This window comes from Phytophthora ramorum (genome assembly GCF_020800215.1).
Source record: "Phytophthora ramorum isolate Pr-102 chromosome Unknown Phyram_PR-102_s0008, whole genome shotgun sequence".
NCBI classification, from domain to species: domain Eukaryota; phylum Oomycota; class Peronosporomycetes; order Peronosporales; family Peronosporaceae; genus Phytophthora; species Phytophthora ramorum.
In genome coordinates this window covers 2011695-2039448 of record NW_027150654.1, presented here as the reverse complement: position 1 = coordinate 2039448, position 27754 = coordinate 2011695, and the positions used below count along the sequence as shown (strand labels likewise).

Genomic DNA, 27754 nt, shown 5'->3' with positions numbered 1-27754 from the left:
GCTCGACTTCTTCTGGCAGCACCGGGAATGAGGTTTCGACTTCGACGGCGAGCTCGGGAACCGGAACCAACGAAGACGCATCGGTTGCATCATCCGGATCGGCCACGACATCTGCCGAAGGCTCTAACGAGGCTCGTAGCGCATCTGAGGAAGTCGTTGTCACTGTCACGCCAAGAGGCCAGTACACTTCTTCTTCGGGTTCCACTGGGACGACCGATGCCACCGAGACGTACAGCAGCAGGAGTACTACAGGCTCAACCGGGGTAGAAATCACTGCTGACCTCCCAAGCGGCAAGGACGCTATGATTTTCACCCCTAGCACCACGTCATCGACCACTTCGGGTGAAGAAACGACCACAGCGCCGATTGACAGTGGTTATTATACTCCTCCTCCGACCACGGACGGCCAGGACCTCGCTGATGTGCTCGACACTATTCAGGCAGCCGATTCCTCGAGCTCACCTGCTCAGGAGATTGTTACGGGTGCGCCATCAACCAGCGAGCAGGAGACGGCGGCTGCGGCAACGACGACGCAGACTTCTGTCCACAACAGCTGCAGGTAAGCGACGTGCTACACCGCCAGCCAGCCAGGCAGGTGATCTGATCCTGCATATTTCATATTTGGAGTTGTTCTGCATAGTTAGAACGCGAATAATACACCCCTTTTGAAGTTCACCGAGGCAGCATTTTGAGTAAGGGGAAATCGCAGTTAAGAAATATCAATATCACCTGGCTCGGTCGGAGCGAAATCCTTGCCTTGCACTGTTCGCAAATATAAGGGCTACGAGCGATGGCCCAGCAATGGTTCGTCTCGTCCTGTAACTCTAGCAAGCTGCTCCCACTGCGCAGGCGTGATACTGATGATACTTTGCGTCGACGCCGGCATGTCGGCATCCACCATTCCCTCGTGATTCTCTGTCACGACAACAAAAAAGATGAGCAAATGAAGTGCATACGACTTCGCGGATGTACATACCCAGGTATGGAAGCCCCGTCGCTTCGTCAATACCGACTTCAGCAGAGCTATTACGCACGAGGAAAGAGGTGTCGAACAGGTTTTCCACGGTCTGCACTCATCACACAAGTCAGTTAGCACCTCAAAACACATCAGACTCCATCAACCACTGCGCACCTGCGTGAAGCTCTTCGGATTAACCACGACATCAAATAGCGACTCGCGGCGCTTCCCTTCATTCAACATTGTCTGTAGCACCTCTAACCGCCGAGCCTGTGCGTCCTTGCGGTCTTTCTGCAAAAGTCAACACAATAAAACGCATTAGCTCCAAAATCTTTAATCTCCAGTATTTTGCCGCCCGACCTTGTTCGTGTACTCCGTCGGCTGCGCCTCCTGTGCGTTCACATCTTCCTGTACTCGCTTCGCCTTCTTTCTCTCCTTCCGCACCACTTCCGTATCCAACAGACCAAATCTAACAGCAAACATTAGCACCAAATCAAGTATCCAAAATGTTTTACAACATACAAGAAACTGATCTCCGGCGCAGATCGGAAACACGCTCCGGCCGCCAAGCCGAGTGTGTTCCAGTCGAAATCTCCCGCCTGGGACTCCATGGCACACGCCTCCTGCGCCGCTCGGATCAAGTCCGTCGTGTCATACTGTCACCAAACAAAGTAAAAACAATAGGTTAGCACACCTCCAACATTAATAATTTAATATCCTAGCATTCTGCAGCACCTTGGTGAGGTCGCTGGACCCCAGGGCTTGGGACTGCTTGGCCACCGCTACATTGAGCTCGTCCAGGTTGCTGGCGTCTAGGTTGGCCTCGCGCGGGTAGCACACGCTCTCGTACATCTGGTCCAGCTCCTGCGTGTGCGTATCGAACGTGTCGCTCGTGAGCTTGGCGAGGTCGTTGGCATTCTCCTTGATGCTCTGCAGCAGCTCGCGCTCCTTGTAGCGCACGTGGCGTCGGTCCTTCTCCGTCAGCTGCGAGTTCTCCAGAAAACCCTTGCGGTTGCGGCCCGGTGCAACCCGCGGCTTGGCACGGCGCGGGGAAGATGCCTCGTCATCCACCTCGATCGTGTGCTGCGTCTTCTGCTCCTCGTCGCTGTCGCTGTCATCCCGCGCACGGCGGCGCTTGCTGTTGCTGGTCATGGCTACAATATTGCGGTTTTTGCCGCCAAAAACAATTGTAAAGAACTTAAGAGGTACTTAATCGTTACTTAACTTCATTGCATGTATTTTCGATGGCACTTTTGATTTGGCGTACATGTGTGTGTTGGTGGTGGGAGATGATTAAGACAAGATGATTCAGATACTTTTGAAGGGGCCAGCGCTGTTTGTAGTCCCGTGGTGGATGATACCCCGAGCGTGTTGGCGTCGCTGCTGCGGTTGATTCACGGCGAGAGGTCCGTGAGAAGAGCTCTTCTATTGCAAAAGCAAATGATCCCCCACTCGACACAAAAGATGGAAACGACATTCACGTAATAATTCAATCTGCTGCCTAGAAAACGGGAGACCCCTGGGCTGCAAGCCCTCGCTTCGCCCTCCAGTGCGTTGGGCGCGAATAAATCTACTGGGAGGAGCTGCAGGGGACGTATGGCAGCCAGCCATTCGACTTGGAGCCTGTTCGACGCTGCCGTCGACGCCTTACTGTGTCCGTTTCGTTGCCGCCGCTGCTGCTATTGTTTTCCTCGCTGTTCTGTAGCTGCCCCTGTTTCCTGATTGCGTGGTTGGCCTAGTTGGTTCCCGCTGTCTAGGAGCTGAGCATTGTGGTCAGCCGGACCACGCCTACAATTCCACAGCCAACGAGTCCCGGTCGCGTGCCGTGTTGTACTGATCGCTGGGTCGTCGTCCTAGTGACCTGTTGCTCGAGCTTGGTCGACGATCCGTCGGGTAGCTGCCCGACAAAATCCGATCGTTCGAGTAGCTGCCTGCTGCCATACCGGCCAGGTCGCCAGAGCTGTTGCGCATGTGCACGGGAGCGAGACCGAGACCCACTCCTAACCTATCAGTGCTGCCGCTGTTTGCCGAGTTCGCGTACATGGGCTTGAGCTCGTTTGAGAAGCTCCCAGAGCTGCCGGACCGCGCGTGGCTTCGGGTGCTATTCGGCACTTGGGAGAACAAAGTTGGCGTAGCGGCACCAGATCCAACGACATCCTGGCGTAGGCGAGGGTTTTGCTGCTGGTAGTAGCTGGCGTCGGCTTGTTCGTCCTCGTTCTCGTACAGGCGGTTGCGCGCCTTGCAGTAGCACGAAAGCACCGACACGACGGCCACGGTGAAGACCAGCACGCCGCAGCAAATAATCAGCGCGATCTGCCACGTCTTCAGCCCGTTGTTGCTGGCTGCTCCCAAAAAAATACACCAGCACACAATTAGCGAGGGCTCTCTTCGGAGATATCAAATCTAGATCGATGGACTCACTGTCAGAAGTAGCCGTGCTGCCAGCGGAACCAGCATTGTCATTCGAGCTGGAGCTGGTGCTTGTGGTTGGCGTATTTGACGAACTGCTCGTTGTATCTGTTGAGGAAGAAGTCGAGTTCGACGATGCACCTGAAGTAGCAGCAGGAGATGTAGTAGAGGGCGCATCTGAAAGCGTTAATATACACCCCCCAGCCAATGCACAACACACAACAACAAACACATTACCACGAGATGAGTTGGAAAGCAACGCGTGACGAGCAGAAGCAGCAAAAAAAACATCAAACACCCCGTCAGAATAAACAAAACAAGAAAAAACTCCACAGCACCATCTCTACCTGTCGTTGTGGTGGTCGACGACCCTGTACTCGACGTGGCCGACGGCGTGGCAGTCGTGGAGCTGGGATTCGCACTGGACGAGGTTGTAGATGTGCTGCTGGACGCGTCCGACGAGTACGTGCAGTCTCCGCAGTCCGTCCCGTATGTGCAGGTGCCGTCGCTATTAATCGCGTAGCCGATGACAGCGCCGTTCGTCTCCTCGTAGCACTGGCCGCAGCTGCAGCTTCCCGATCCCGCGCGCGTGGCCCCCGAGCCGCTGCAACTGCACCCCGCAGTTCCTCCTGGGCCAAAGCCCGTCAACTCGGTCGTGTAGCAGATATTGGCACAGGCCGCGGCGTCCACTGCAGCAAAGGAACGAAGTTAGCAACCCCGACACCCGGTAGTCTGCACTGCCATTGAAATCACCTTGAGAGAGCCACGTTGAGGACGCGAGGCCGGCCACCAGCGCCGTTAGAAAGACCCACGAGCGCATGGTTAATGTCTTGGGCTTGGAACTGGTCCTAGGTACTGACTGGGCTGGCCAACGGGCAAGCGAACAGACGCGGCCGCGGAAGTGAGTGGCTCGATGGCTTTCCGTCGGAGCAGCAGGTCCTCTATGTGTGGCGTGGCGTACCTGCGCTGACCACAAGGCGACGACCTGTTTCCCGACTGCGTGAGAGTCCACTGCTGAGCGTTTCGACTCGCTCTAGCAAGTGGCGTTGCTGGTTTCGGCTCGGTCGTCTTCGTCGACGCCCTCAAATGGAGGAAACGCGCCGAGGGGGAGCGATAAGGAATCTGACAGTGCCGATAACCAGCGAGACATTCGGTCCAGGCAGATGGGGGGCATATGGAGCGACTTTCAGCCAACCGCAGGCAGTCACGACCGTCCGAAAGAGAGTGCCTGCTGTTCCCGACTGTAGCATCCCTTTGTATACTTGAATCCGGTGGGGCATAGACGTCGCGCAAAGCCAAGGGTTTGAGTTCCAGCCAGGGTGTATTTTTAAACACTATATTATCCGGACACGTATAAGCCAGTTTATAAAACGTACAGATTGGGTACAGTAGACGTGCTACTGTACACATCCAGTCGGGGACAACATCACGCGCCATTCAGAAAAGCGTGACTGCTTCAGAACTTGGTTGTCGTTATGATGACACCAGGCTAAAGCCACAGGAAGGCCAACATGAACATACGCGAGTATGTGCGTATTAGTGCTCACTAGTGACGAGTGTGTGGGGTATACGTGTAATAGTGAATGCGGGCGTTGGTCACTGCCGTTATGTTGAGTGCCTGCCTTGAGACAGTTTGGACAGGAAAGATGGGGTGGCACATTGAAGTGGAATCCCCTGCGCAATCGCGCGATTGTGGATACCCCGATGGCTCCGGCAAAGGATACCCCGATGGCTCCGGTCAAAGGGCTTCATCTTGCTTAGGCGAGCTGTGCAGTGCCCCAAGGCGAGGGGTATTGATGCAAGTGCTATAATACATGTACGTGTAGACCCCCACCACGGCAGAATCGCCAACGTTAGTCACGGACAGCAACGGCTGCTTCAGCTTGCGATATGATATTGCCTACAAGAAGCATGTCTTCGTACATGGCAGGTTATAATAACAAGGCCGGCTTCGTGAATATTGTTGTCCGAGACAGCCTACAATCGCCAGGCTCGGCCTTTCCTGTCGGACAGGCGAATGTTACAGGCACTGACTGTATGCGCCCGACACAGCTCGTGTCCAACTGAAACCAAAGCTTTCGCTTTCGGTACATGAATACAAGTTGTGATCTTTACTTTGAGCGACCTAATATTATCGGAAGGTCTCATATTTTGGTGACTTCGATGCGTCTGTCCTCCGTCGTCCTCCTCCGGATGGACAATCTTTGTCCACGCTCACTCACGGATCGTGATCCGGCCTTCTTGCTCCGGATACGAGAGCAGCCGCTTCTTCATCATAAAGTCGGCCACCACGTCGGGGATTTTGGCGGCCTCGCGCAGGATCTCGCCCTTGAGCCACGACGAGCAGCCATCGCCGCCGCCAGCGACGAACTTGGACGTGGCCACAATCAGCTCAGCGTCCAAGTCCACAGGCTCACCGTTATCGTTCACCATTTTCGTGATCGCTGGAGGTTGTGAGCTCATGTCCACGGTAAATCTCAGCCCAGACACGTGCGGGTGCGATCCGCTCTGCTGTGGATACTTGTACAGGTGCTGAATCAGTGCGTCACGCAGATCGCTGCCCTTGATCCGCACCACCACAGCAGGTCTCGGGAACGGCATTTCATGCTTCAGCGTGCCGACAGTGATGCTCGACTTTGCGGGGTACTCCTTGTCGCCGCGGATAAAGCCTCCGTTGATGAATCCTACGTCAGCGGTCAACTCACTCCGCAGAGCATCTGCCACCAGGTTGCCAGCATTGCTTTCTCCAGCACGCAGAAGCGCGGTCCGTGTTGACAGCATAGTCCCGAGCGTAGCCAACACGCGCGCATTTTTTTCTGGGTCGTCCCCACTGGCCATTTCACGCATATACTTGAAGAGAATCTGCTGGCACGCTGGCTGCGGCGGCAGATGTGCGTTCGCGATCATACTCCACTGCGGCAAAACAGTAAGTCCGCGCTCAGGGTACTCCGCCGACCGAGTCAGTTGAAACTCGAGCTTGGCCAGCCAAAATGCATTCTGCCCCGACTTGTGGATAAACGTCTTGCCTTCGACCATGGTGAACGGCTCGTGGTCATGGCCTCCGAGCACCAAGTCAATGCCTGGTACTTGGCGGGCAAGCTTCTTGTCCTGCGATATCGATAGGTGTGTAAGCGCCAAGATAAAATCAGCTCCTTGTGCTTTCAGAGCCTCGACACAACGCCGAGACGTGGAAAATACGTCCCCAAACTTCACGGTAGATCCTGGGAACGACAGCGTCGGTGTTTCCTCCGTGCACACGCCGAACACGCCAAGTTTAAGTCCGTCCTTCAGCGTAATAATCTCCGTGTCCACCACGTCATCAAAAATCGCTCCCGACGCAGCATCGAGCACGTTGGAACCGAACCACTTGGCCTTCGATTCGCGCATACGAGTCTTAAGCTCGTCCGCCCCAAAGTCAAACTCGTGGTTGCCCAGCACCACGTAGTCAATGCCCAAATGGTTCATCAGCTCAATCATGTGCGCGCTGCAATGCATAAACACAACCACAGCACAGTATTAGTGTACTCAACATTGTACTGCGATCCCTCATCCAGCGCAACGCACCCTTTGAAGTGCTCGGCCATTTCCGAACCGGAGAGAAAGTCTCCGTTAAGCGTCACCAATAGTGTCACGTCTTCTGGCAGGGCGGCCTTTTGACGCTCGAGCAGCGTCGCAAACTCTGCAATGCCCCCATGGCCGTGCTCATTGGGAGTCATGTCATACACGTCATTCACGGACAGAACCACGATCTTGGCGCTCTGGTCGCCTGTACGCGGCTTCTCGGGCTCCGGGTTGGCCGGCACTTGATCCGGAGCAGTGTCCGCCGCAGTGGGAGAGGAAGGGAGCGGGTCGGTGGTCTCTGTCATGCTAGAACTGGAATACGGCGCGTGGCTCGGGAGTGGCAGAATCGGGAGTGATCATTGCAGCCAACGCCCAAAAGCTGAAGATGTTGAATGTATTTTTATCATCCAATCAGAAGGAGGTAAATCATTGTTTCGGATTAGGATTGGATGAAAATTGTTTTGGTGGTCGGCCACTTATGATTTGGGACATGCATGATTACTCGCGAGCGATGGTGCGATATGGCTACATTTTTCACGCTGCTCACATACGGGAGTTTGCTGCATCTTATGCCTCTGCGAGTCACAACTTATGATTCACAACTTGTGTGAGTCGCAAGGCATTCAGGATCTCTTCTGCTGTCAGGCGTTTTCCTGTCGTCTGAGGATTGCAAACTTCGTCGATGTTATTAATATACAAGCTAATTTTGCTCGTGAATATTCTATTCTGCGGTCGTTAGTCTTAGTACGATTGTTTTCTATTACAGGAGGGCCACCATTCCGGGGTCCGCATTTCTGCTATTATCTAATTCATCATAGATTCCGGTTGATCGCAGCCCGCGAGGAATGCACACGGTTCGTTGCACGCAGCTTCATAATACTTTCCATTCGTCCTTGCTGTTGGGAAAACGAATCAGCTGGAACAACGTTCCCCGCATCTATTGTTTTTGATATTAAACTTTTCATCCCTGCAATCCAGCCAGCGCGTACGAAGGCTCAAAGTAGCAGGATCCAACATGTATTGATCATGGCTGCATTCAATTGTATCCGTTGTTCATCCACATACTGCTCCGCCAAAATGGCCTTGCGAGGTTGTTCCCTACACGGTTTCGCTGTGACGTACTTAGCAAGACACTATCTTCCACAACGAACGCCTCGCTTCTCGAACCGCAAGCCAAAGACGCACACCAACCACCACGCGTGCGATGGAGCAAGTCATTTAGTTTGTTATTCGTTTTAGTGTGACGCGCGGCGTGTCGGCAAATACTTTAGCCAATTTGTCATTTCATGCAGCCTGATTTCACTTATATAAGGTGTTGTGCTTTCTAACATCTTAGCATAGGTACACTTTACTGTTAAACCAATACGAACTAGAAATTGTGTATGTTTTCTATCTATTCAAACACGGGCATACTAAATTAAGCGATTGATTAGACGTTTCCCACGCCTGCTATATTACATATTGTATACTTCATGCGATCATGGAGATCACCAAGTATGAGAGACGTATATACAATGTTTAATATCACAATACTGTCAATAATATACGAGCATGTATAATTGATGCGAGATATAATGATACGAAGTCGTCAAACATCAACTGCTCCTTGAGATCGACGCCTCTTGATGCGCATTGCCGCCGCTGCAGCTCCATGCGTCGATCGGTCATTCCTCAATCCCCCGTGCGCCTCGCAAGCGATCCGATTCACATATCTACATCATGGCTTCGTCTCCGTCCGTGGATCTGACCATCCTGCGCGTCGGTATCCCGACCGAGCTGCCCGCGCACCCGGGCAACCATCCGGACCCGACGATGCCCAAGGCGCCGCACCGCAACATCGACGGCCTGTCCAAGGACGAGCTAGTGCTGGCTGTTCAGAACGCGCTGCGGTACTTCCCGGAGAAATTCCACGCCACACTGGCGCCTGAGTTCGCCCAGGAGCTCAAGGACGAGGGCCACATCTACATGCACCGCTTCCGCCCCGAGCAGTACGAGATGAAGGCGTACCCCATTGAACAGTACCCGGCTCAATGCAAACAGGCTGCTAGTATCATGCTCATGATCATGAACAACCTGGACCGTCGCGTTGCGCAGTTCCCCAACCACTTGGTCACTTACGGCGGCAACGGCAGCGTCTTTCAGAACTGGGCCCAGTATCTGCTGGCCATGCGCTACCTGTCGGAGCTCACCGAGCAGCAGACACTCGTCATGTACTCAGGTCACCCCATGGGACTCTTCCCGAGCCGTCCAGCAGCGCCACGTATGGTCGTCACCAATGGCCTCATGATCCCCAACTACTCCACGCGTGCCCAGTACGACAAGGCGTACGCTATGGGCAACACGCAGTACGGCCAGATGACGGCCGGTAGCTACTGCTACATTGGTCCCCAGGGAATTGTGCACGGCACTACCATTACCGTTCTCAACGCCTGCCGCAAGTACCTGCAGCGTGAGAATACCCGAGGCACGGTGTATGTGTCCTCGGGTCTCGGTGGCATGAGCGGTGCCCAGCCCAAGGCCGGTGTCATCTCTGGTGTCATCTCCGTGACGGCGGAGGTCGACGAGACTGCAGTCAAGAAGCGCCACGAACAGGGCTGGGTGGACGAGGTGGTGAGCGACCTGGACGCCTGTGTGGCTCGCATCCGCGAGGCCAAGGCCAAGGGCGAAGTGGTGAGTCTGGCTTACCACGGCAACGTCGTCACTCTCTGGGAGCGTCTGGCCGATGAGGCCGAGGCTACGGGCGAAATTCTGGTGGAACTGGGCTCGGACCAGACGTCGCTGCACAACCCGTTCAATGGCGGCTACTACCCGGTGCAGTTGACCTTCGAAGAGTCCCAGCGTGTCATGGCCGAGGACCCGGCGCGCTTCCAGGAGCTGGTGCAGGAGTCTTTGCGTCGTCACGCAGTCGCTATCAATCGCTTGACTGCCAAAGGAATGCGCTTCTGGGACTACGGCAACTCGTTCCTGCTAGAGGCCCAGCGTGCTGGCGCGGACGTGCTGCGCCCCGGTGTTAAGCCCGAGGAGGCTGCCGTGTCCACGACGGCTTTCAAGTACCCGAGCTACGTGCAGGACATCATGGGCGACATTTTCTCGCTTGGCTTCGGCCCCTTCCGCTGGGTGTGCACGTCGGGCAAGCACGAGGACCTCAAGAAGACGGACGTTATTGCTGCGCGTGTGCTGCGTGACCTGCTCACCGAGCCGGAGGTGCCGGACCGTGTGGCGGCTCAGCTGCGCGACAACCTGCGCTGGATCGAGGCGGCTGAAGACAACAAGCTGGTGGTGGGGTCGGAGGCTCGCATCCTGTACGCCGACCGCGTGGGCCGCGGCAAGATCGCCATGGCCTTCAACGCTGCTGTGGCCAGCGGGGAGATCTCAGCGCCTGTGGTGCTCAGTCGCGACCATCACGACGTCAGCGGCACCGACAGCCCGTTCCGCGAGACCTCGAACGTGACGGACGGCTCCGCCTTCTGCGCCGACATGGCCGTGCAGAACGCGCTGGGCGACGCTGCTCGTGGCGCTACGTGGATTGCGCTGCACAACGGTGGCGGCGTCGGCTGGGGCGAGGTCATGAACGGCGGCTTCGGCATGGTGCTGGACGGCTCCGAGGACGCCCGCGAGAAGGCTGCGTGCATGCTCGGCTGGGACGTGAACAACGGCGTGGCTCGGCGTGCGTGGGCCCGCAACGCCAACGCGCGTTTCGCTATCGAGCGTGAGATGAAGGCTGACCCTCTGGTACGTTCATCGACGCTTTTGTTGTGGCGCTTTCGTGCTGGAGACACTAACTCGTGCTTGCTTGTACCTTGTGATCTACAGCTGACGGTGACGCTGGCGAACGAGGCCGACGATGCGAGCGTGCGCGATGCCGTGAGCAAGCTCTGGTAGACGACCCGCTAGTAATTCTAGTAAACGTAGTGTGAGTTCGGGAGATGGCTTTCGGTCAGCAGCGACTGCTGCAGTCGCCGCCAGAGTCTCTGTAGCGAGGCCTGCAACGTTGGACCGAGAGATGTAGTAAACAGAAAATACAGCCACGACGATCTCCTTCCCCGCGGCCACCTCAGCCTTGAAGGCAGCTTCACCTCGATCGATGCACGCCACGATTATCTGCATTGCTACGGCCGAGAATGAGGCCTGCAAAATGCTAAGCTTAGACAGCGCATATCCAGTATCAATGGTGTCGCAAACGGCCACTGTTGTTGCGGTCACAACGCGCCTCGAGCACAATACAAACCTCTTGCAGGGGCTACAGAAGCGATGGCGACCACAGCAATCGCTGAGCGTGTGTCTATCAGCGTGGTGCTTGATTTACTTTGCACTCCCCGTCAGCAAGCGCATCAGCCTGGGCTTTTCCTGGCCTCTCCCTCGTTCAACACACAGCAGCCTGATGACCAATATCGAATAGACACGAATTGAGTTCAACAGTCACGTCGGACGTCACAATCCTATCGACCTCGGACCCAGGGAGAGATGGAGGAGACGCTCACGCCAGCTGCCGACGGAGTGCACTACACCAAGCGCATCCTCGTGACCGGCGGCGCCGGCTTCATCGGCTCGCACGTGGTCATCCACCTGGTCAAGCGCTACCCGCAGTACTACATCGTGAACCTGGACTCGCTGGACTACTGCTCCTGCGTGCGCAACGTGCACTCGGCCATCTCGTCCTGTGGCAGCGAGCACGCGCTGCAGACGCGCGGCGACAACACAGAGGAGGACGAAGTCGAGAGAGAGAAAGCCACAGAGAGCGAGGAGGACGAGGACGACGTGTGCGAACGACTGCGCGGCAGCTTCTGCGAGCCGGGGGACGAACTGAGCGACGAGTTCATCGCCACGCTGCCCACCAACTACAAGTTCATCCACGGGAGCATCACCGGCGCAGATTTGGTGGGCTACATCCTCAAGACGGAGCGCATCGACACCATCATGCACTTTGCAGCCCAGTCTCACGTGGACAACTCGTTCGGGAACTCGATTGAGTTCAGCAAGACCAATATATTGGGCACCCACGTGCTGCTGGAGGCTGCGAGGCTGCATGGAGTGAAGAGGTTCATCCATGTGAGCACGGACGAGGTGTACGGAGAAGGGAGACCCGACTCCGCTCCGATGACGGAAGATCATGTGCTGGAGCCGACGAACCCGTACGCGGCCACGAAAGCGGGGGCCGAGTTCCTCGTCAAGACGTACCACCGCTCGTTCGGCCTGCCGACCATCATCACGCGCAGCAATAACGTGTACGGCCCGCATCAGTACCCGGAGAAGCTCATCCCCAAGTTTATCAATCAGATCCTGCGCGACCGACCCGTGACGATCCACGGCGACGGGTTGCACACGCGCAACTACCTCTACATCTCGGACGTCGTGGCGGCGTTTGACCTCATTCTGCACGAAGGCAAAGTGGGAGAAGTCTACAACATCGGCGGCGAGAACGAACTTTCGAACAAGGAAGTAGCGATGGATTTGCTGGCTGTGGTGAAGCCTCAGCTCGTCGGAGCGGAGAAAGCCAAGATGATCACGCACGTCCAGGACCGGCCCTTTAATGACCACCGGTACATCATTGACGCCACCAAGATCCGTCGTCTGGGCTGGAAAGAGAAGGTTCCCTGGCGTGACGGCCTGCGCAAGACGGTCAAATGGTGTTGTCGCTACGGCCACCGCTTCAACAACGTCGACCACGCGCTGGAGGCCCATCCGATCAATTTCAAGAAGACGTACAAGCTCAGCCTACCGTAAGCACGCGCAGCCGAGTATGTATAGCATAAGTATGTCCCCATCGAAAACACAAACCACATAAAGTAGAAACTGCATACGGTAACCCTTAAGAACGCTATGAATGTCGGCGATTTATCCGGACGCTATCAGAGCCCGTCATGTTCATGCCTCGACAGTCTCTAGCATCATTTGTTCAGTTGAGTCAGTAAAAATGATATGCATCGCGCCAGAGTTCACAAGCACGACAGTTAGCTTGAACTCGACCAGGCTGGTCACGCATTTACAGAGTCCAGAACAAGGTTCATGAGCCTCGTTTTGCTTTCTCTCTCTGCAAGCTCTCCATGCACGCACCCACGAAACGATTTGGAAACCACCACAAACGCAGCGAAGAAGTGTCTCGACGCTAGAATAAAAAAAAACAAAGCTTAGCAACAGGCTACCGAGTGGCGATTTCTACGCAGACACGCATCCATTTTATATTGACGTATGTTTATCTGGTATCTCGGCGCTAGCAATGCTGCCGTGTCCGTCGGTGGCTTGCTTTCGTTCTCGACATCATAAATAAGAGGCATTTAGTACACCAAGGCTCGTCCTTGGCACAGCTTCTTGGTTGTTGCTGCTGCTCTGGAATGAGCTTGATGTACGACCTTGGGCTGAGCAGATTCACTTGTTGCTGAGCGATGGCCGGGAGAAACCGCTCAACTGTAGCGAGCTCCTCGCCGCTCTGGAAATTCTCTTGGCGGTACATAATCTCCGTGTGTTTGAGTTGGGAACGATATCCGTCCCCATGCATGGTGGGGTAAGTGGGCTTGGTGTGCCTGCTGAAGGCGGTGGTGGCTGTCCCGAGACAGATGATGGTTAGCTCCATGCAGCTCGGGTGTGCTGCCAGACGACCAGGAGCCCTGTGAGAGGTTTGCTTGTGTCGATGAGTGGTAGCTTGAATCCACCGTCCGAGGCGAGAAAGACGTCATGAAGGTCACATCCCATTTGTTCTGGTTCAAGTGATAGCGCCGGTGGTGGGCACACCACACGCAGTCCGGCGACGAGCACTCCACGAACTCCACAAGTGACCGCGACGGAACCACCACCATCCTCGTAGGCTCACGCTGTTCAACACGCCGCATGATATACAGGAACGCTAAGCTCAGGAACAGACCTGACACCAAGTACTTGATCACGCAAACGTTCCCAAAGCTCAGCGACGACCAGGAATCCTGAACACCCGAGATGAAGACGGGCACGTCCATGATGATCTGCAGAGTGAGCGACGCCGTAAGCAGTGCCATCAACAGCGTCATCTGGATCACCGACTTGTTCTTCATCTCGTCAGCCATGGCGGCGGACAGCAACCTTTCCCTCAGCTGCATAGCGACGTAGCACGCCACCACTGCGTCAAAAGTGAGCGTGACGATGTTTACGATGCGGTACGTGAGCAGGAGAGCCTGGGCATCGTCCGGGTAGTCCTCAATCTCACTAGAAGTGCCCAATCCATGGGCAATCACGTGGATGGCCATGACGGTCGTCCACATCAAGTGCACCGAGTGGAGGAACACGAGCGGGTGCACCACTGTGATCCGCTTGGAGCGCTGCAGCTCCTGGGCCGTGACTCTCCCCGCCGTCACGGCACTGGACCACTGGAAGATCACCGCGGCCGTGCACAGCAGCACGAGCGAGTTGGACCACCACAAGCAGGCCACACCAAAGGTGAGCACGCTGGCGCTGCACATCCCCAGCCAGAAGACGAATCGCAAGACACACGACAGCAGCAGCACCTTCAGAAACAAATAATGTTAGCATGTAAATAACAGATCGAAAGAGTGTATTTTTCGCCGTACGAGGTGCAGGAAAACGCGTCGCGGGTGCGAGTGCCAGTAGAGCTGGTGGAAGGTGCGCCAGAGGATGACGCCCACGAGCAGCGTCTCCAGCAGCATGGGCGGCAGCAGCGACCAGCTCGCGCAGTGCAGCGTCGACGCGGGGTCCAGCCACACCATCCGCTTGGCCTAGCAGAGCTCCGGTTCGCGACTGAGACGTCCGTTGGTCGGTCGGCTGGGCTCCCTGTCTGCCCGTCCAAGTCCCGCCAGTTCTTTGTGAAGGATAATCCCCTGCGCCTCCGATTATAGTTATTATAGATCACCTCCACTACCGTCCCTCTGCGAAGACAAGGTGGGCGATAAGGGAGAGCTTCCCCAAGGCGACAGTCGCGGAATGGAGAGGGTCGGTGGCTGACTGCCAGGCAGCGGCGTTTCGAAAAAGGGGCTGCCGTTACCGACGGGAGGTATACAAATTTGAAGAGAAGGAAATCTAGAGTGGGAAGATAAAGGCGCCAGATTGTAGCGGGAGGGAGGCGAATTTGGATGCCCCAGACGGCCTGTGATTCCAGTGCCGGAGGCCTACAGCTTGAGCGCAGTTACTTCCGCTGCGGTCGATGTCTACCGGACACATTTGCCGTTGCTCCCGTGGTGCTTGTGTCGCACTGCCACCGTTCCAGGATTTTGGCTTCGGATTTTGAGAAACGGACAACGAACAAGTTTCTGCTTGGACACGCCGATGAGACGTGCAGTGCAGCAAAGCCCAGGATAGCGCTGACCAAAATATGGTCACAAATTTTGTGACAACCTATATCTTTCCATGGCCCTCGAAACCGCATCCATCGATCATTCGTCGTTCACTTACATTCTTCCAGTCTACTGCGCTTCTCAGCACCTTCCACATCCCATTCCCCTCCCACATCCAGTCTACTCCAAAACTTCGAACCGGCCGAGGCTGAGACCTAAAAACAAGACTGAGACCTAAAAACAAGACCGGTAAGTATGTACACCACACCAACTCCAACTTCAACCCCTCATTTCCCGATCATGGCCAGCTCCCGGCGCCATCTTGCGCTCTTCCTGGCCCCACTCGCTCTCTCGCTGCTCCACGCCGCGGCCCTAAACCCCAACGCGCTGCTCGTACACCTGCACCCGCCCGTGAACGTGCGCGAACTGACGCTATCCCCGCTTCTCTCGACTACGGAGCGGCGCGAAAATCTGCGCCAGACGCTCTCGAGCGTCGTAAATGACGTGCAACGCAGCGTTTCCAGCTTCGTTGGGGCTCAAAAGGAGGGAGAAATTGACATTTACCCTCTCTGGATGCAGAACACATTGGTCGTTCGCTATAATGGGGACGACGAGAGGCTCACGACGTTCTTCAGGGAGGAGCTCGACTCGTTCCCAGGGGTTGTAGAAATTGAGGAAGATGCTGCAGTTTTGAGGCTCACGGGAGCTATACAAGAAGAAGGAGAAGAACAGGAGGAGAAACCTCAGAATAACATTAAACTGCTACATGCCCCGCAGTTGTGGGCGAAAGGAGCTAAGGGGAAGAATGTGGTGGTCGCCAGCATCGACTCGGGGGTGCGGTACACCCACGAAGCTTTGAGAGAAAACTTTAGAGGTAAGGTCATTGATATTGTAGAGTTTGGTGTTTGAGGTGGCTGATGGTGTGGGTGGATAGGTACCAAGAAAGACGGGAAGGTGGAGTTCGACTACTCGTTCTGGTTCACACCCGGGACGGACATGTCGAAGGAGACGCCCGATACGGCGGATGAGGTGGGTCATGGGACGCATATCATGGGGTCTGCTGTGGGAGGGAAAGGTGTGGGAGTAGCCCCCGAGGCGACGTGGATCACTGCTCGAGCGTTTGATATTTGGGGCGCCGCCAACAAGAGCGACTTCCTTTTGGCAGCACAGTGGGTGCTGTGCCCGACGAAGATGGACGGCACAGGAGCGGATTGTTCTCGTGGTGCTGATGTGGTGACGAACTCGTTTGGAGTAGATCGATCGACACCGGCGTATCCGCAGTGGACTTGGTTAAGTAAGGTGATTGATACGTGGCGTGCGGCTGGAGTCTACCCCGTATTTGCTAGCGGAAACACGAACGGATTCTTGTGTGGAAGTGTGTACTACCCTGGAAGCCACGAGGATACGATTGCGGTTGGTGCAATGATCGGAGGAAGCTCACTCTGGGGTGCTAGTGGAAAGGGGCCCTGCTTGGAGGAGGGGGTTTCCCGAGGTTTGGCCAACGTGCAAACCTCTACGAGCAGCAAGTACATCATCAAGCCCGATTTTGTTGCTCCTGGTGTTGGAATTCGATCGGCGATGAGTGTGAAGGACAGCGCCTACACTCGGCTGACGGGAACCTCGATGGCGACACCACATGTGGCCGGTGCTATCGCGCTGCTTCTCAGTTTGTATAATTCCTCGGAAGAAAGCTCTCTGGCGAAACCACCTTCGTACGAGAAGGTGTTGAACAGCCTCACCGAGACGACGACGCGCAAATTACACAAGCCTTTCCTCGTCCCCAGCGAATGCGGCAACACGACGTATCAGGAATATCCGAACAATATCTACGGCTGGGGAATGGTAAATGTTTGTTTGGCGGCAAAGCAGCTCGGATTCGCATGCGATGACGCGATTCTCCTTGGAGGATCTTTTGTTGAAGAACGACAGCCTATTGCGCTCGCTGAGTTTGTGGCGACCGAGTGAATGAGTGAGTTACACCAAAATTACGGACAGCCTAAGCATCTTGTTGGCCATTACGAGTCTATTGATCGAAGTGAATTCAGTTACAACTACTTCAGAAATTTACGAGCCTGACCCGTGTAGTTTCACTCGTTGCCCTCCACTTCGACATCCTTGGCCGCAGGAAGTCGCGCTTCATCATGATAGAGCTTGTTTGCAGTCAATAATCGCTCACCATAGTCGTTATATCGAGCTCGGCACACAATCGCTTTCGATTACGCGGGCACTAGGATTATGCGGCACGCTTCAAAGTGTGGGAAAAAATAGAGTGATGGTCCCATTTTGCCAATCGTACGCAAACTTGCAAGATGTACTCCTCACAGCAGTTCCCACTCCTCACTCCAGTGCTTCTTTACAGTGTTTGCCAGAGTCGCCCATCGTGGGTCATGTGCCACTCCTGCGTCTTGCTGCGAACTGTCACCATAAAATTCGAGAAGAGTCCGCGTGCCTCGCGATCCTTCATTTCTTGCGATCGAGGACTCAGAGGGGGGCGAGCAGCCTCGTTCACACTCTCTGCTCCAGGTTCGGTGTCCGAATCTTCATCGTACTCGTCCAATGCAGGTGCGTAGCGTCGGGTTGCTCGTCTGTGGCCACCATTATCCAAAGTGGAGTGAGCTCCCGCCTCAGCAGCTATTTGCAACTCAGCAAGCCTGCTGAGGTCATCTACTGGATGCTTCACAGCCAAATGATTCACAACCAGATCACTACGGGACGACAGCACTGGAAAGTCAAGCTCGTAGCGGCGCAGTTGCTCACATAGCGGAAACGCTTCCGTCCACACTTTGATCTCGGACTTCGCCAACCCTGGAGGAGAAACTGGAGAGCTTGCAGGTGGAGTACCAGCGTATAACATCTCCATGGTAGACGCAAAGCCACCGTGGAGCGCATGAAACGAGCGCTGTCGGTAGTAAACTGCGTCCAGTACGCGCTCGATCGTCATTCGCTCCTCCAAGAACCCAGTCATGGCGCCTGCCAGCTCCAATTCGCCACCCGGTTGTTCATCCTCGCTACTGAAAAACACGTACCCCCATCGTTCAGGGCGATGAATGTCAACCACACCCGTTGGGGCCCACACGATGTTGTCCTCCCGCTGCTCCGGCACTTTTGCATACTGAAGCTGCTGCGTATCAGCGTTCACCACAGTTTCCAACTCGTACTGCACGCGAGAGAAATTGACACGCCACACATCCCCCGCTACTGTGCGAGAAGTGGTCATAGCAGGTCTCGGAGTTTGTCCGCGAGCTGACGGCGGTCTGGGTGTCGCAGTCGAAGCCGATCCCAGTCGAGACCCACTGCTCAGCGACTCTTCCGCGTCGCCACGAAAGCGCAGCCTGTCAAACTGCTGAAGCTCCGCCAGAGACCAACTCATCTCCACGCACCAACGCACGCACTCGGTCTCGGGCGAATTCGTGCGTCCATCCACGAACACAGCCGAGCGTAACGTCACCAAGTTGAACGGGTTCTCAATGCTGTAGCCATCCTTGTACGGTCGATGCAGCAGAAGTTCCCAAATGGTATTCAGGCAGTTCACCTCCAACTCACTGCAGCAAACACACACACACACACACACACACACACGCGCGCGCGCACACACAGGTCAATAAGCAACTCAATGTATCCCCAGTTCATCTGCGACTAGAACTCACTAATAGTGGTGTCTGCTTCCGTCCGGGTTGAAAAACACTTCAAAGTCGTTCTCGTGGTACATGGTGCTGTTCTTCTCGGTGATCGTTCCCCAAATGTTGGGCTCCATCATCTCCGCCGCCACGTACAAAGTGTCGTCGTCGTACATCATTTTGAACCGCGTGAACGGGTGTTCCTTGGGTTTGCGCTCTGGTCCTTCGATGTCCACAAAGGCATCGGACCAGGGCACGTGGGCCCATTCCTCCTTGTCCACGCTTCAATGTGGACAAAAAACACAACATTTGGTTACGGATTTCGACAAGTAAGATGCGGCCTCGAAACGTACCGGCCGTCGAGCTCCAAGGGCTCATACCCGTCGTCCGACGAGGTGATCTTTCGACGCAAACACACGTAGATAGGAGGTCGGAGCGAGTCCATGTACGCCCAGTCCTCCTCCGACGCCATGGTGACGATTCCCGAGATTTGGATTAGCGGATACTTTGGCTTTTTTTGCCCAATCAGGACTACTATTAGTGTAAAGTTTAGCTTCACCGATAGCTTATTATTGGAGCTGAGTCAGTAGCTCTGATTGAGTTTTTGAAGCCCAGGCCGACCTGGCGGAGCGACTTGTACAGGACAAATTGGGTTCGCGTAGTATGTGCCACATTCTCTGTGGGGTTATCAAAGTCATTGCACGGCAACATTGAGGCAACAATTCGTCTTTACCAAAACCAGAGCATATCTAACGTGTATTTGCTGAACAAGAGTGCAATCGCATGGTGGATGCTTGACCAAGAAAATTGTGCAGGGGGGGGGCCGGATTAATACACGACGGCGCGCATGTCCTCCACCGTAGGCAAGTCATACATCATTTTGCCGGCGTCCATACTGATAGCGATGCCTTCAGAGCCGTACTGCCGCATGTTGTGCTCGTACTGCGCAATAGCATCCACTCCAACGCCTATCTCGCAGAAGTACTTGACCAGCATCTGAGCATCGTGCAGGGCTGTGTTGCAGCCGATCCCTGCGGGGGCCATCGTGTGCACAGCGTCTCCAATCAACGTGATCGTCGAGGGCTGCCAGTGACGAATCTCCGGAGACATGGTCGAAATACGCAAGAACGAGCTCCACTCGGGCGACTGGTGCTCGAAAATTGCTCGGATCTGTGGACTCCAGTCGCGGGTCATGTCATTTGACAAGTTCGCGACTTGAGCCGGCGTCATGGAGAACAGATCTTGGACAGTCATTTCGTCGTTTCGATGAAAGTACTGAGCGCGAGCGATGAGCACCCAGCAAATGTAGTTCTGTACGTCCGGCAAATCCGAGATGGCAGCAAACTCTTTCAGGTCCGCCTGAATCTTGCAGCGCGGCTCCATGACCAGACTCATCATGGGCTTCTTGCTGATGACCATGGTGGTGCTGTCCGTCTCGAAGAAGCTCTCGATCTCGGGCGTCAACACCGTTTTGCCGTAGATTGCACCGCTATCCGTGTCAAGCAGGGTCGTTGCTCGCGGCACGTATTGTCGACGAACACGGGAGGTGGTTCCGTCAGCCCCCACGAGTACGCTTCCCTCTGCGATCGTGCCATTCTCGAACGTGACCTCCACACGCCCATTAGGCTGGACGTGGAAGCTTTTGAAAGCCATCCCGTACTGGATCTCGTGCTCGTTCAGGTCAGTGAGCATAAGAGAGCGCAGCATAGCGCGGTCAGCGCTGAAGACGTTCTTGGTAATGCTGGACTTGTGTGAGAACTGTGCGTTGGGAGGGGCAACACCTCCTGTTTCGGCGTCCAGGTACTTGAAACCAGGCTGGAAGTGGCCTGTGGCGCGAAGGAACACCTCAAAGTTTTCAGGAGGGAGGTTGGCCTTGAGTGCTTCGTACCCGTCGCTGTTGATTCGCAGGCGGTAGCCCTGAGTGCGATAGTTGGGGGATGGATCGCGCTCAAAGACCGTGAAGGGGATGCCGTTCTTCTTGAGTCCTTGTGCAAGACAGAGGCCGCCGATTCCTCCGCCGATGATCAGCACATGTGTGTGGTAGTCCATGCGGTATGATGGAGTGAGCTGCGGATTCCCGTACCCGGCCGGTGCCAGCGAAAAGCTGCCATTCCCACCGGAACGCCCGCTCTTGCTGAGACTGCCACGCTCACGCGGACGCGAGTTATTTTCCGGCTCCACGTAGCCGAAGCGTGTCTTGATCCAGCGGATCATTTTACGTCGCTTGGATTCATCGTTTTCGTTGGCGTCACGTGTTTGACGCTGGTCGTAGTGGGTAGCGCGAGTTTGCTGGTGGTGACGATTGCGGCCCATTGTACGTGGAGAAGAAGACTCGCTTGCACCGAGATTGTCCTTGGTTCGCGAAAGCTCTTATGGATCTGCTCACGACAGGAAGCTTTCAATAATGAAGAGATCACGAGAAGTGGACGGCTTCGAAGCGCTCAACTGCTTTCCCGACTACAGTTCCGATGCATGCAGTGTGGTGACAGTGCCACGCAGCAATAAAGCAGTACGCCAGCGATTGCAGCGTCACTGGGAGGCTTGAAATATGGAAATGGAGCACCTCGACACGTGACCGAGTGCGTCTGCCAGCCTTCGCGAGCTTCGCTCCAAGGAAAGTGGAGATAAAGCCAGCAATCCTCACACCTGCTTGGGCGTACAATGAAATTGCAACAGAGTGCAAAAGGCTCCATAGACTCTTTCGATGCAACTGCAGCAGAAAACTCGCGAGAAAATGTCAAACGCCCAGCGTCACTTCGTGCAACTGCAGCAAGCGGTAATCCGTCGAAAGCGCTCTGATTGGCCCGATTGTTGAAGTTGTTCCGGTTGTTGCACCAGTCACATATAAGCCGCGCCAATGAGTTCCATGACCTCAGGACCAAGGAAACATCCGTGCAGCATCTTGAGTCCGACTCTTTCGGCTGCGTCTGGTGTACCCAAGCTCCACGTGAGTAACTAGCTTCTCCAAGGTGGTTCTCCTGGCCGAGTATAGGATACTGAAACTCAATCCCGGCTGATGATTCGAGCTGAATGTTCTAGCGTAGAGCTATCGACTAAGCTCCAATAAGCTGGCGTCACTCAGCTATGAAACTAAACTTCACTTCAGTTCGTCCAGCTTTGGCTGTAGTCCTGGTTGGGCAAAAAAAAAAGTATCCGCTAATCCAAATCTCGGAAATCGTCACCATGGCGTCGGAGGAGGACTGGGCGTACATGGACTCGCTCCGACCTCCTGTCTACGTGTGTTTGCGTCGAAAGATCATCTCGTCGGACGACGGGTATGAGCCCTTGGAGCTCGACGGCCGGTACGTTTCGAGGTCGCATCTTACTTGTCGGAATCCGTAACCAAGTGTTGTGTTTTTTGTCCACATTGAAGCGTAGACAAGGAGGAATGGGCCCACGTGCCCTGGTCCGATGCCTTTGTGGACATCGAAGGACCAGAGCGCAAACCCAAGGGACACCCGTTCACGCGGTTCAAAATGATGTACGACGACGACACTTTGTACGTGGCGGCGGAGATGATGGAGCCCAACATTTGGGGAACGATCACCGAGAAGAACAGCACCATGTACCACGAGAACGACTTTGAAGTGTTTTTCAACCCGGACGGAAGCAGACACCACTATTAGTGAGTTCTAGTCGCAGATGAACTGGGGATACATTGAGTTGCTTATTGACCTGTGTGTGCGCGCGCGCGCGTGTGTGTGTGTGTGTGTGTGTGTGTGTGTTTGCTGCAGTGAGTTGGAGGTGAACTGCCTGAATACCATTTGGGAACTTCTGCTGCATCGACCGTACAAGGATGGCTACAGCATTGAGAACCCGTTCAACTTGGTGACGTTACGCTCGGCTGTGTTCGTGGATGGACGCACGAATTCGCCCGAGACCGAGTGCGTGCGTTGGTGCGTGGAGATGAGTTGGTCTCTGGCGGAGCTTCAGCAGTTTGACAGGCTGCGCTTTCGTGGCGACGCGGAAGAATCGCTGAGCAGTGGGTCTCGACTGGGATCGGCTTCGACTGCGACACCCAGACCGCCGTCAGCTCGCGGACAAACTCCGAGACCTGCTATGACCACTTCTCGCACAGTAGCGGGGGATGTGTGGCGAGTCAATTTCTCTCGCGTGCAGTACGAGCTGGAAACTGTGGTGAACGCTGATACGCAGCAGCTTCAGTATGCAAAAGTGCCGGAGCAGCGGGAGGACAACATCGTGTGGGCCCCAACGGGTGTGGTTGACATTCACCGCCCTGAACGATGGGGGTACGTGTTTTTCAGTAGCGAGGATGAACAACCGGGTGGCGAATTGGAGCTGGCAGGCGCCATGACTGGGTTCTTGGAGGAGCGAATGACGATCGAGCGCGTACTGGACGCAGTTTACTACCGACAGCGCTCGTTTCATGCGCTCCACGGTGGCTTTGCGTCTACCATGGAGATGTTATACGCTGGTACTCCACCTGCAAGCTCTCCAGTTTCTCCTCCAGGGTTGGCGAAGTCCGAGATCAAAGTGTGGACGGAAGCGTTTCCGCTATGTGAGCAACTGCGCCGCTACGAGCTTGACTTTCCAGTGCTGTCGTCCCGTAGTGATCTGGTTGTGAACCATTTGGCTGTGAAGCATCCAGTAGATGACCTCAGTAAGCTTGCTGCGTTGCAAATAGCTGCTGAGGCGGGAGCTCACTCCACTTTGGATAATGGTGGCCACAGACGAGCAACCCGACGCTACGCACCTGCATTGGACGAGTACGATGAAGATTCGGACACCGAACCTGGAGCAGAGAGTGTGAACGAGGCTGCTCGCCCCCCTCTGAGTCCTCGATCGCAAGAAATGAAGGATCGCGAGGCACGCGGACTCTTCTCGAATTTTATGGTGACAGTTCGCAGCAAGACGCAGGAGTGGCACATGACCCACGATGGGCGACTCTGGCAAACACTGTAAAGAAGCACTGGAGTGAGGAGTGGGAACTGCTGTGAGGAGTACATCTCGCAAGTTTGCGTACGATTAGCAAAATGGGACCATCACTCTATTTTTTCCCACACTTTGAAGCGTGCCGCATAATCCTAGTGCCCGCGTAATCGTAGTGGCCGCCCCATAATCGAAAGCGATTGTGTGCCGAGCTCGATATAACGACTATCAGGATGATGCACTTCGAGTGATTATTGGCCACAGTGTCCGCTGGCAATCGATGTTTCCATCCATTATTCATTTCTCTCGCCCCCCAGCTTCAGGACACGGACCTATCATCGATTCTGCATCCAAGGTCTCAATTGACCATGACTCCGGCGTCAAGTTTACTTGAAAAGGAGCGTGTGTCTTCAAAGGCAGGGAAAATTGACTTGGACAGTGGTGCGGGGCTCATGGCAGGCGGATCTCAAGCTTTGCACGACCTGGTGGCGAACCGGTTGGAGCGATCGCTGGGGAAGCAGCTTCCGCAGGTGGAAGTGCGTTTCGAGAACGTGTCCATCTCTGCGAGGGTTGTCGTGAAAGATGCGACGCAAGCCACGTCCGAGCTCCCCACGCTTCCGAACGTGGTCAAGACGGGAGTTCTTCAAATGTTCTCTGCCAAGCACGTGGTGGAGAAGCAGATCCTGCACTCTATGAGCGGCGTGTTCAAACCCGGTACTATGACGCTGGTGCTGGGGCAGCCTGGGTCTGGCAAGTCTTCGTTGATGAAGCTACTAAGTGGGCGATTCCCTGCATCCAAGGGCGTCCAAGTAGAGGGCAACGTGACGTACAATGGCTCGGAGCAAGAACAAGTTCGCAAGTTTCTGCCTCAGTTCGTGACGTACGTACCGCAGCACGACAAGCATTTGCCAACTTTCAGTGTGAAGGAAACGCTGGAATTTGCACACGCGTGCGGCGGTGGCGAGCTGTCAAAACGCGACGCGCAGCAGTTGGTGCTGGGGACCGACGAAGATAACGAAGCTGCACTGCTAACCGCTCGGGCCTTGCACAGGCATTACCCAGACGTGATCCTTCGACAACTAGGCCTTGAGAACTGCCAAGACACGGTCGTGGGTGATGCCATGCTGCGAGGGGTTTCTGGAGGCGAGCGCAAGCGGGTGACCACAGGCGAGATGGCGTTTGGCAAGAACTACGTGATGATGATGGACGAAATCAGCACGGGCCTTGACAGCGCCGCAACGCTCGATATCATCTCGACACTACGCAGTCTGGCCAAGAAATTTCACAAGACCGTCGTGATTTCGCTGTTGCAGCCGTCGCCGGAGGTATTTGCGTTGTTTGATGAAGTGCTGCTGCTGAACGACGGCTACGTGATGTATCATGGACCCCGTGACCAAGCGCTGGCTTACTTCGAAACCCTAGGGTTCACGTGCCCTCCTCGACGCGATGTGGCTGACTTTATGATGGACCTTGGCACCAACAAGCAGCAGCCGTATGCCACGGGATCTGTGCCAACGACCCCAGCGCAGTTTGGAAAGGCGTTTGAGCAGTCCAGAGTCTACCAGCGAAGTTTGGAAGCCTTGCGTGAACCGGTGGCCTCGACTTTTGTCCGTGACAACCAACTCCATGTGACTCTCCTTCCAGAATTCCAGCAAAGTTTCTGGGATGGAGCGTGGACGCTCCTCAAACGAGAGTTGAAGGCGGCGATGAGAGACACGACATCCGTCAAAAGCCGCTCCATACAGGCAATTGTTCTTGGTCTCCTGCATGGAAGCACCTTTTACCAGTTCGACGACGTCAACTCGCAAGTTGTCATGGGCATCGGCTTTGTCTCGATCAATTTTGTGGCAACGAATCACATGGCGCTCATTCCGGCAGTCATGGCCACTCGAGACGTGTTCTACAAGCAGCGCGGGGCGAATTTCTTCCGAGCTTCGTCCTTTGTGATCGCGCGGCTCGTGAGCTACGTCCCGATTGGGCTCATGGAGTCGCTCGTGTTCGGCTCCTTCATGTACTGGATGTGCGGGTTCGTTCCAACGGCGAGCGGTTTTCTGCTGTTTGAGCTCGTGCTCTTCTTCGTGAGCATGGTCGTTGCTGCACTCTTCTTCTTCGTGGCGTGTGTGTCGCCGAACTTGAATGTGGCCTTCCCAGTGACCCAGCTCTTGCTGCTCTTCTTCGTCACCTTCTCGGGCTACGTGGTGACCAAGGATACCATTCCCGACTACATGATCTGGGTCTACTGGCTCAGTCCGCAGGGGTGGGGCGTCCGAGCTCTTGCCGTGAACCAGTACAGCGACCCGCGCTTTCTCACGTGCGTCTATGACGGGATTGACTATTGCGACCGATATGGCATGCAAGCAGGCGACTACCTCTTGAGTGTGTACGGCGTTCCGACAGGAAAGCATTGGCTGTGGTACGGCTTGGTCTTTTTGGCGGCACTGTACGGATTTCTCATGCTGATGTCCTGCTTAGTGCTGGAGCATTTGCGCTACGAGAACCCGAGAAACACCATGCTTAGTGGGGACTCCACCGCCAGCAACGAGGCTCTAACGGATGATGGGTACGGCCTCTTGAAGACACCAAAACGCGCCTCATCTAGTGACCGTGGCCGTCTGGATATGTCGATTGTTGTCCCTGTATCGACGCAGAAGCACAGCTTTGTCCCAGTTACGCTCGCTTTCCGAGATTTGTGGTACTCCGTTCCGAGCCCTGCGAATCCCAAGGAAGACATTGACCTGCTCAAAGGCGTTAGTGGGTTTGCCGTACCTGGGAGCATTACGGCGTTGATGGGGTCCTCGGGTGCAGGTAAAACGACTCTCATGGACGTGATCGCTGGGCGAAAGACGGGAGGAAGAATTCGCGGAGAGATTCTGCTGAATGGCCATCCGGCCACGGAGCTCGCTATCCGTCGATCTACTGGCTACTGTGAGCAGATGGACATTCACTCGGACGCATCGACTTTCCGCGAGGCCTTGACGTTCAGTGCGTTCCTTCGTCAAGGTGCCGACGTACCGGACAGCCAGAAGTACGACTCGGTGAACGAGTGTTTGGAGCTCCTGGACTTGAACCCGATCGCAGACCAGATCATTCGTGGCAGCTCCATGGAGCAAATGAAGCGCTTGACCATCGGCGTGGAGCTCGCGGCACAGCCTAGCGTGCTGTTTCTGGATGAGCCAACGAGTGGGCTGGATGCTCGGTCGGCAAAGCTTATCATGGACGGCGTGCGCAACGTAGCGGATACTGGACGGACGATCGTGTGCACGATCCATCAGCCATCGGCTGTGGTGTTTAAAGTGTTCGACAGTATGTTGCTCCTGAAGCGAGGTGGAGAGATGGTATTCTTCGGTGAGTTGGGCTCGAAGGCGTCCGAGTTGGTCAACTACTTCGAGGCGATCGACGGCGTGGCCAAACTGGAGCTGGGCTATAACCCAGCGACGTGGATGCTCGAGGTGATCGGTGCAGGAGTCGACAATAGTAAGGCCGACGCCACGGACTTTGTGGCTTCGTTCAAGGAGAGCGACAAATACGTTCAACTCCAGACGAATCTGGATCAAGAGGGATTCACGCGTCCGTCGCCTTCTCTACCGGCTTTGACATTCGATCGGAAACGCGCTGCCAGTAGCGTGACCCAGGCGACGTTCCTGATCAAGCGGTTCTTCGACTTGTACTGGCGGACGGCGTCGTACAACTTGACGCGCTTCATCATCTCGGTGATCCTGGGACTTTTGTTCGGAATCACGTACGTCGGTGCCGAATACAGCTCGTACCAAGGTATTAACTCGGGCATGGGCATGATCTACATGGCGGCGTCCTACATCACGTTCATCACCTTCAACGGAGTGCTCCCAATCACCTACCAAGAGCGCGTCGTGTTCTATCGTGAACGTGCCGCCCAGACGTACAACGCCTTCTGGTACTTTGTGGGCTCGACGCTCGTGGAGATCCCGTACTGCTTCCTCGCGACGCTGATTTTCCTCGTCATCTTCTACCCGATGGTGGGGTTCACGGGCGTGGGCAACTTCTTCACCTTTTGGTTCTGCCTTTCGCTGCTGGTGCTGATG

At 55.2% G+C, this 27754-nt stretch overlaps 10 protein-coding genes across 11 annotated transcripts; 4 read left to right on the top strand and 6 right to left on the bottom strand.

Annotated features, from left to right (window-relative positions):
- Positions 1-781: 781 nt before the first annotated feature.
- On the bottom strand, positions 782-2110 carry KRP23_9572 (Non-structural maintenance of chromosomes element 4-like protein A; the record flags this gene model as incomplete). The annotated part of the gene is made up of 6 exons (XM_067895142.1): positions 782-915; positions 977-1067; positions 1133-1249; positions 1319-1427; positions 1481-1614; positions 1694-2110. The coding sequence occupies 6 exons, from the start codon at positions 2108-2110 to the stop codon at positions 782-784; spliced, it is 1002 nt and encodes a 333-aa protein (XP_067742757.1).
- A 636-nt stretch (positions 2111-2746) lies between these two features.
- Positions 2747-4187, bottom strand: KRP23_9571 (uncharacterized protein; the record flags this gene model as incomplete). Of its 2 annotated transcripts, none has more annotated exons than XM_067895140.1 (4): positions 2747-3300; positions 3380-3544; positions 3715-4056; positions 4121-4187. In XM_067895140.1, the coding sequence occupies 4 exons, from the start codon at positions 4185-4187 to the stop codon at positions 2747-2749; spliced, it is 1128 nt and encodes a 375-aa protein (XP_067742755.1). The 2 variants fall into 2 exon arrangements, with proteins under 2 accessions (XP_067742755.1, XP_067742756.1); XM_067895141.1 differs by having other exon boundaries at positions 3380-3475.
- Positions 4188-5581: 1394 nt separating this feature from the next.
- KRP23_9570 (Trifunctional nucleotide phosphoesterase protein YfkN) lies at positions 5582-7233 on the bottom strand (the record flags this gene model as incomplete). The annotated part of the gene is made up of 2 exons (XM_067895139.1): positions 5582-6851; positions 6932-7233. The coding sequence occupies 2 exons, from the start codon at positions 7231-7233 to the stop codon at positions 5582-5584; spliced, it is 1572 nt and encodes a 523-aa protein (XP_067742754.1).
- A 1414-nt stretch (positions 7234-8647) lies between these two features.
- Positions 8648-10810, top strand: KRP23_9569 (putative urocanate hydratase; the record flags this gene model as incomplete). The annotated part of the gene is made up of 2 exons (XM_067895138.1): positions 8648-10660; positions 10742-10810. 2 exons carry the CDS (start codon positions 8648-8650, stop codon positions 10808-10810), a joined length of 2082 nt encoding a protein of 693 aa, XP_067742753.1.
- Positions 10811-11392: 582 nt separating this feature from the next.
- On the top strand, positions 11393-12652 carry KRP23_9568 (Trifunctional UDP-glucose 4,6-dehydratase/UDP-4-keto-6-deoxy-D-glucose 3,5-epimerase/UDP-4-keto-L-rhamnose-reductase RHM2; the record flags this gene model as incomplete). Its single annotated transcript, XM_067895137.1, has 1 exon — positions 11393-12652. The coding sequence occupies one exon, from the start codon at positions 11393-11395 to the stop codon at positions 12650-12652; it is 1260 nt and encodes a 419-aa protein (XP_067742752.1).
- A 677-nt stretch (positions 12653-13329) lies between these two features.
- KRP23_9567 (uncharacterized protein) lies at positions 13330-14622 on the bottom strand (the record flags this gene model as incomplete). The annotated part of the gene is made up of 2 exons (XM_067895136.1): positions 13330-14403; positions 14467-14622. The coding sequence occupies 2 exons, from the start codon at positions 14620-14622 to the stop codon at positions 13330-13332; spliced, it is 1230 nt and encodes a 409-aa protein (XP_067742751.1).
- An 864-nt stretch (positions 14623-15486) lies between these two features.
- On the top strand, positions 15487-17151 carry KRP23_9566 (Bacillopeptidase F; the record flags this gene model as incomplete). Its single annotated transcript, XM_067895135.1, has 2 exons — positions 15487-16060; positions 16121-17151. The coding sequence occupies 2 exons, from the start codon at positions 15487-15489 to the stop codon at positions 17149-17151; spliced, it is 1605 nt and encodes a 534-aa protein (XP_067742750.1).
- Positions 17152-17539: 388 nt separating this feature from the next.
- Positions 17540-19275, bottom strand: KRP23_9565 (uncharacterized protein; the record flags this gene model as incomplete). The annotated part of the gene is made up of 3 exons (XM_067895134.1): positions 17540-18728; positions 18834-19085; positions 19157-19275. The coding sequence occupies 3 exons, from the start codon at positions 19273-19275 to the stop codon at positions 17540-17542; spliced, it is 1560 nt and encodes a 519-aa protein (XP_067742749.1).
- A 356-nt stretch (positions 19276-19631) lies between these two features.
- Positions 19632-21116, bottom strand: KRP23_9564 (Dual O-methyltransferase/FAD-dependent monooxygenase CTB3; the record flags this gene model as incomplete). Its single annotated transcript, XM_067895132.1, has 1 exon — positions 19632-21116. The coding sequence occupies one exon, from the start codon at positions 21114-21116 to the stop codon at positions 19632-19634; it is 1485 nt and encodes a 494-aa protein (XP_067742748.1).
- An 870-nt stretch (positions 21117-21986) lies between these two features.
- Positions 21987-23726, top strand: KRP23_9563 (uncharacterized protein; the record flags this gene model as incomplete). Its single annotated transcript, XM_067895131.1, has 3 exons — positions 21987-22105; positions 22177-22428; positions 22538-23726. The coding sequence occupies 3 exons, from the start codon at positions 21987-21989 to the stop codon at positions 23724-23726; spliced, it is 1560 nt and encodes a 519-aa protein (XP_067742747.1).
- Positions 23727-27754: the final 4028 nt, after the last annotated feature.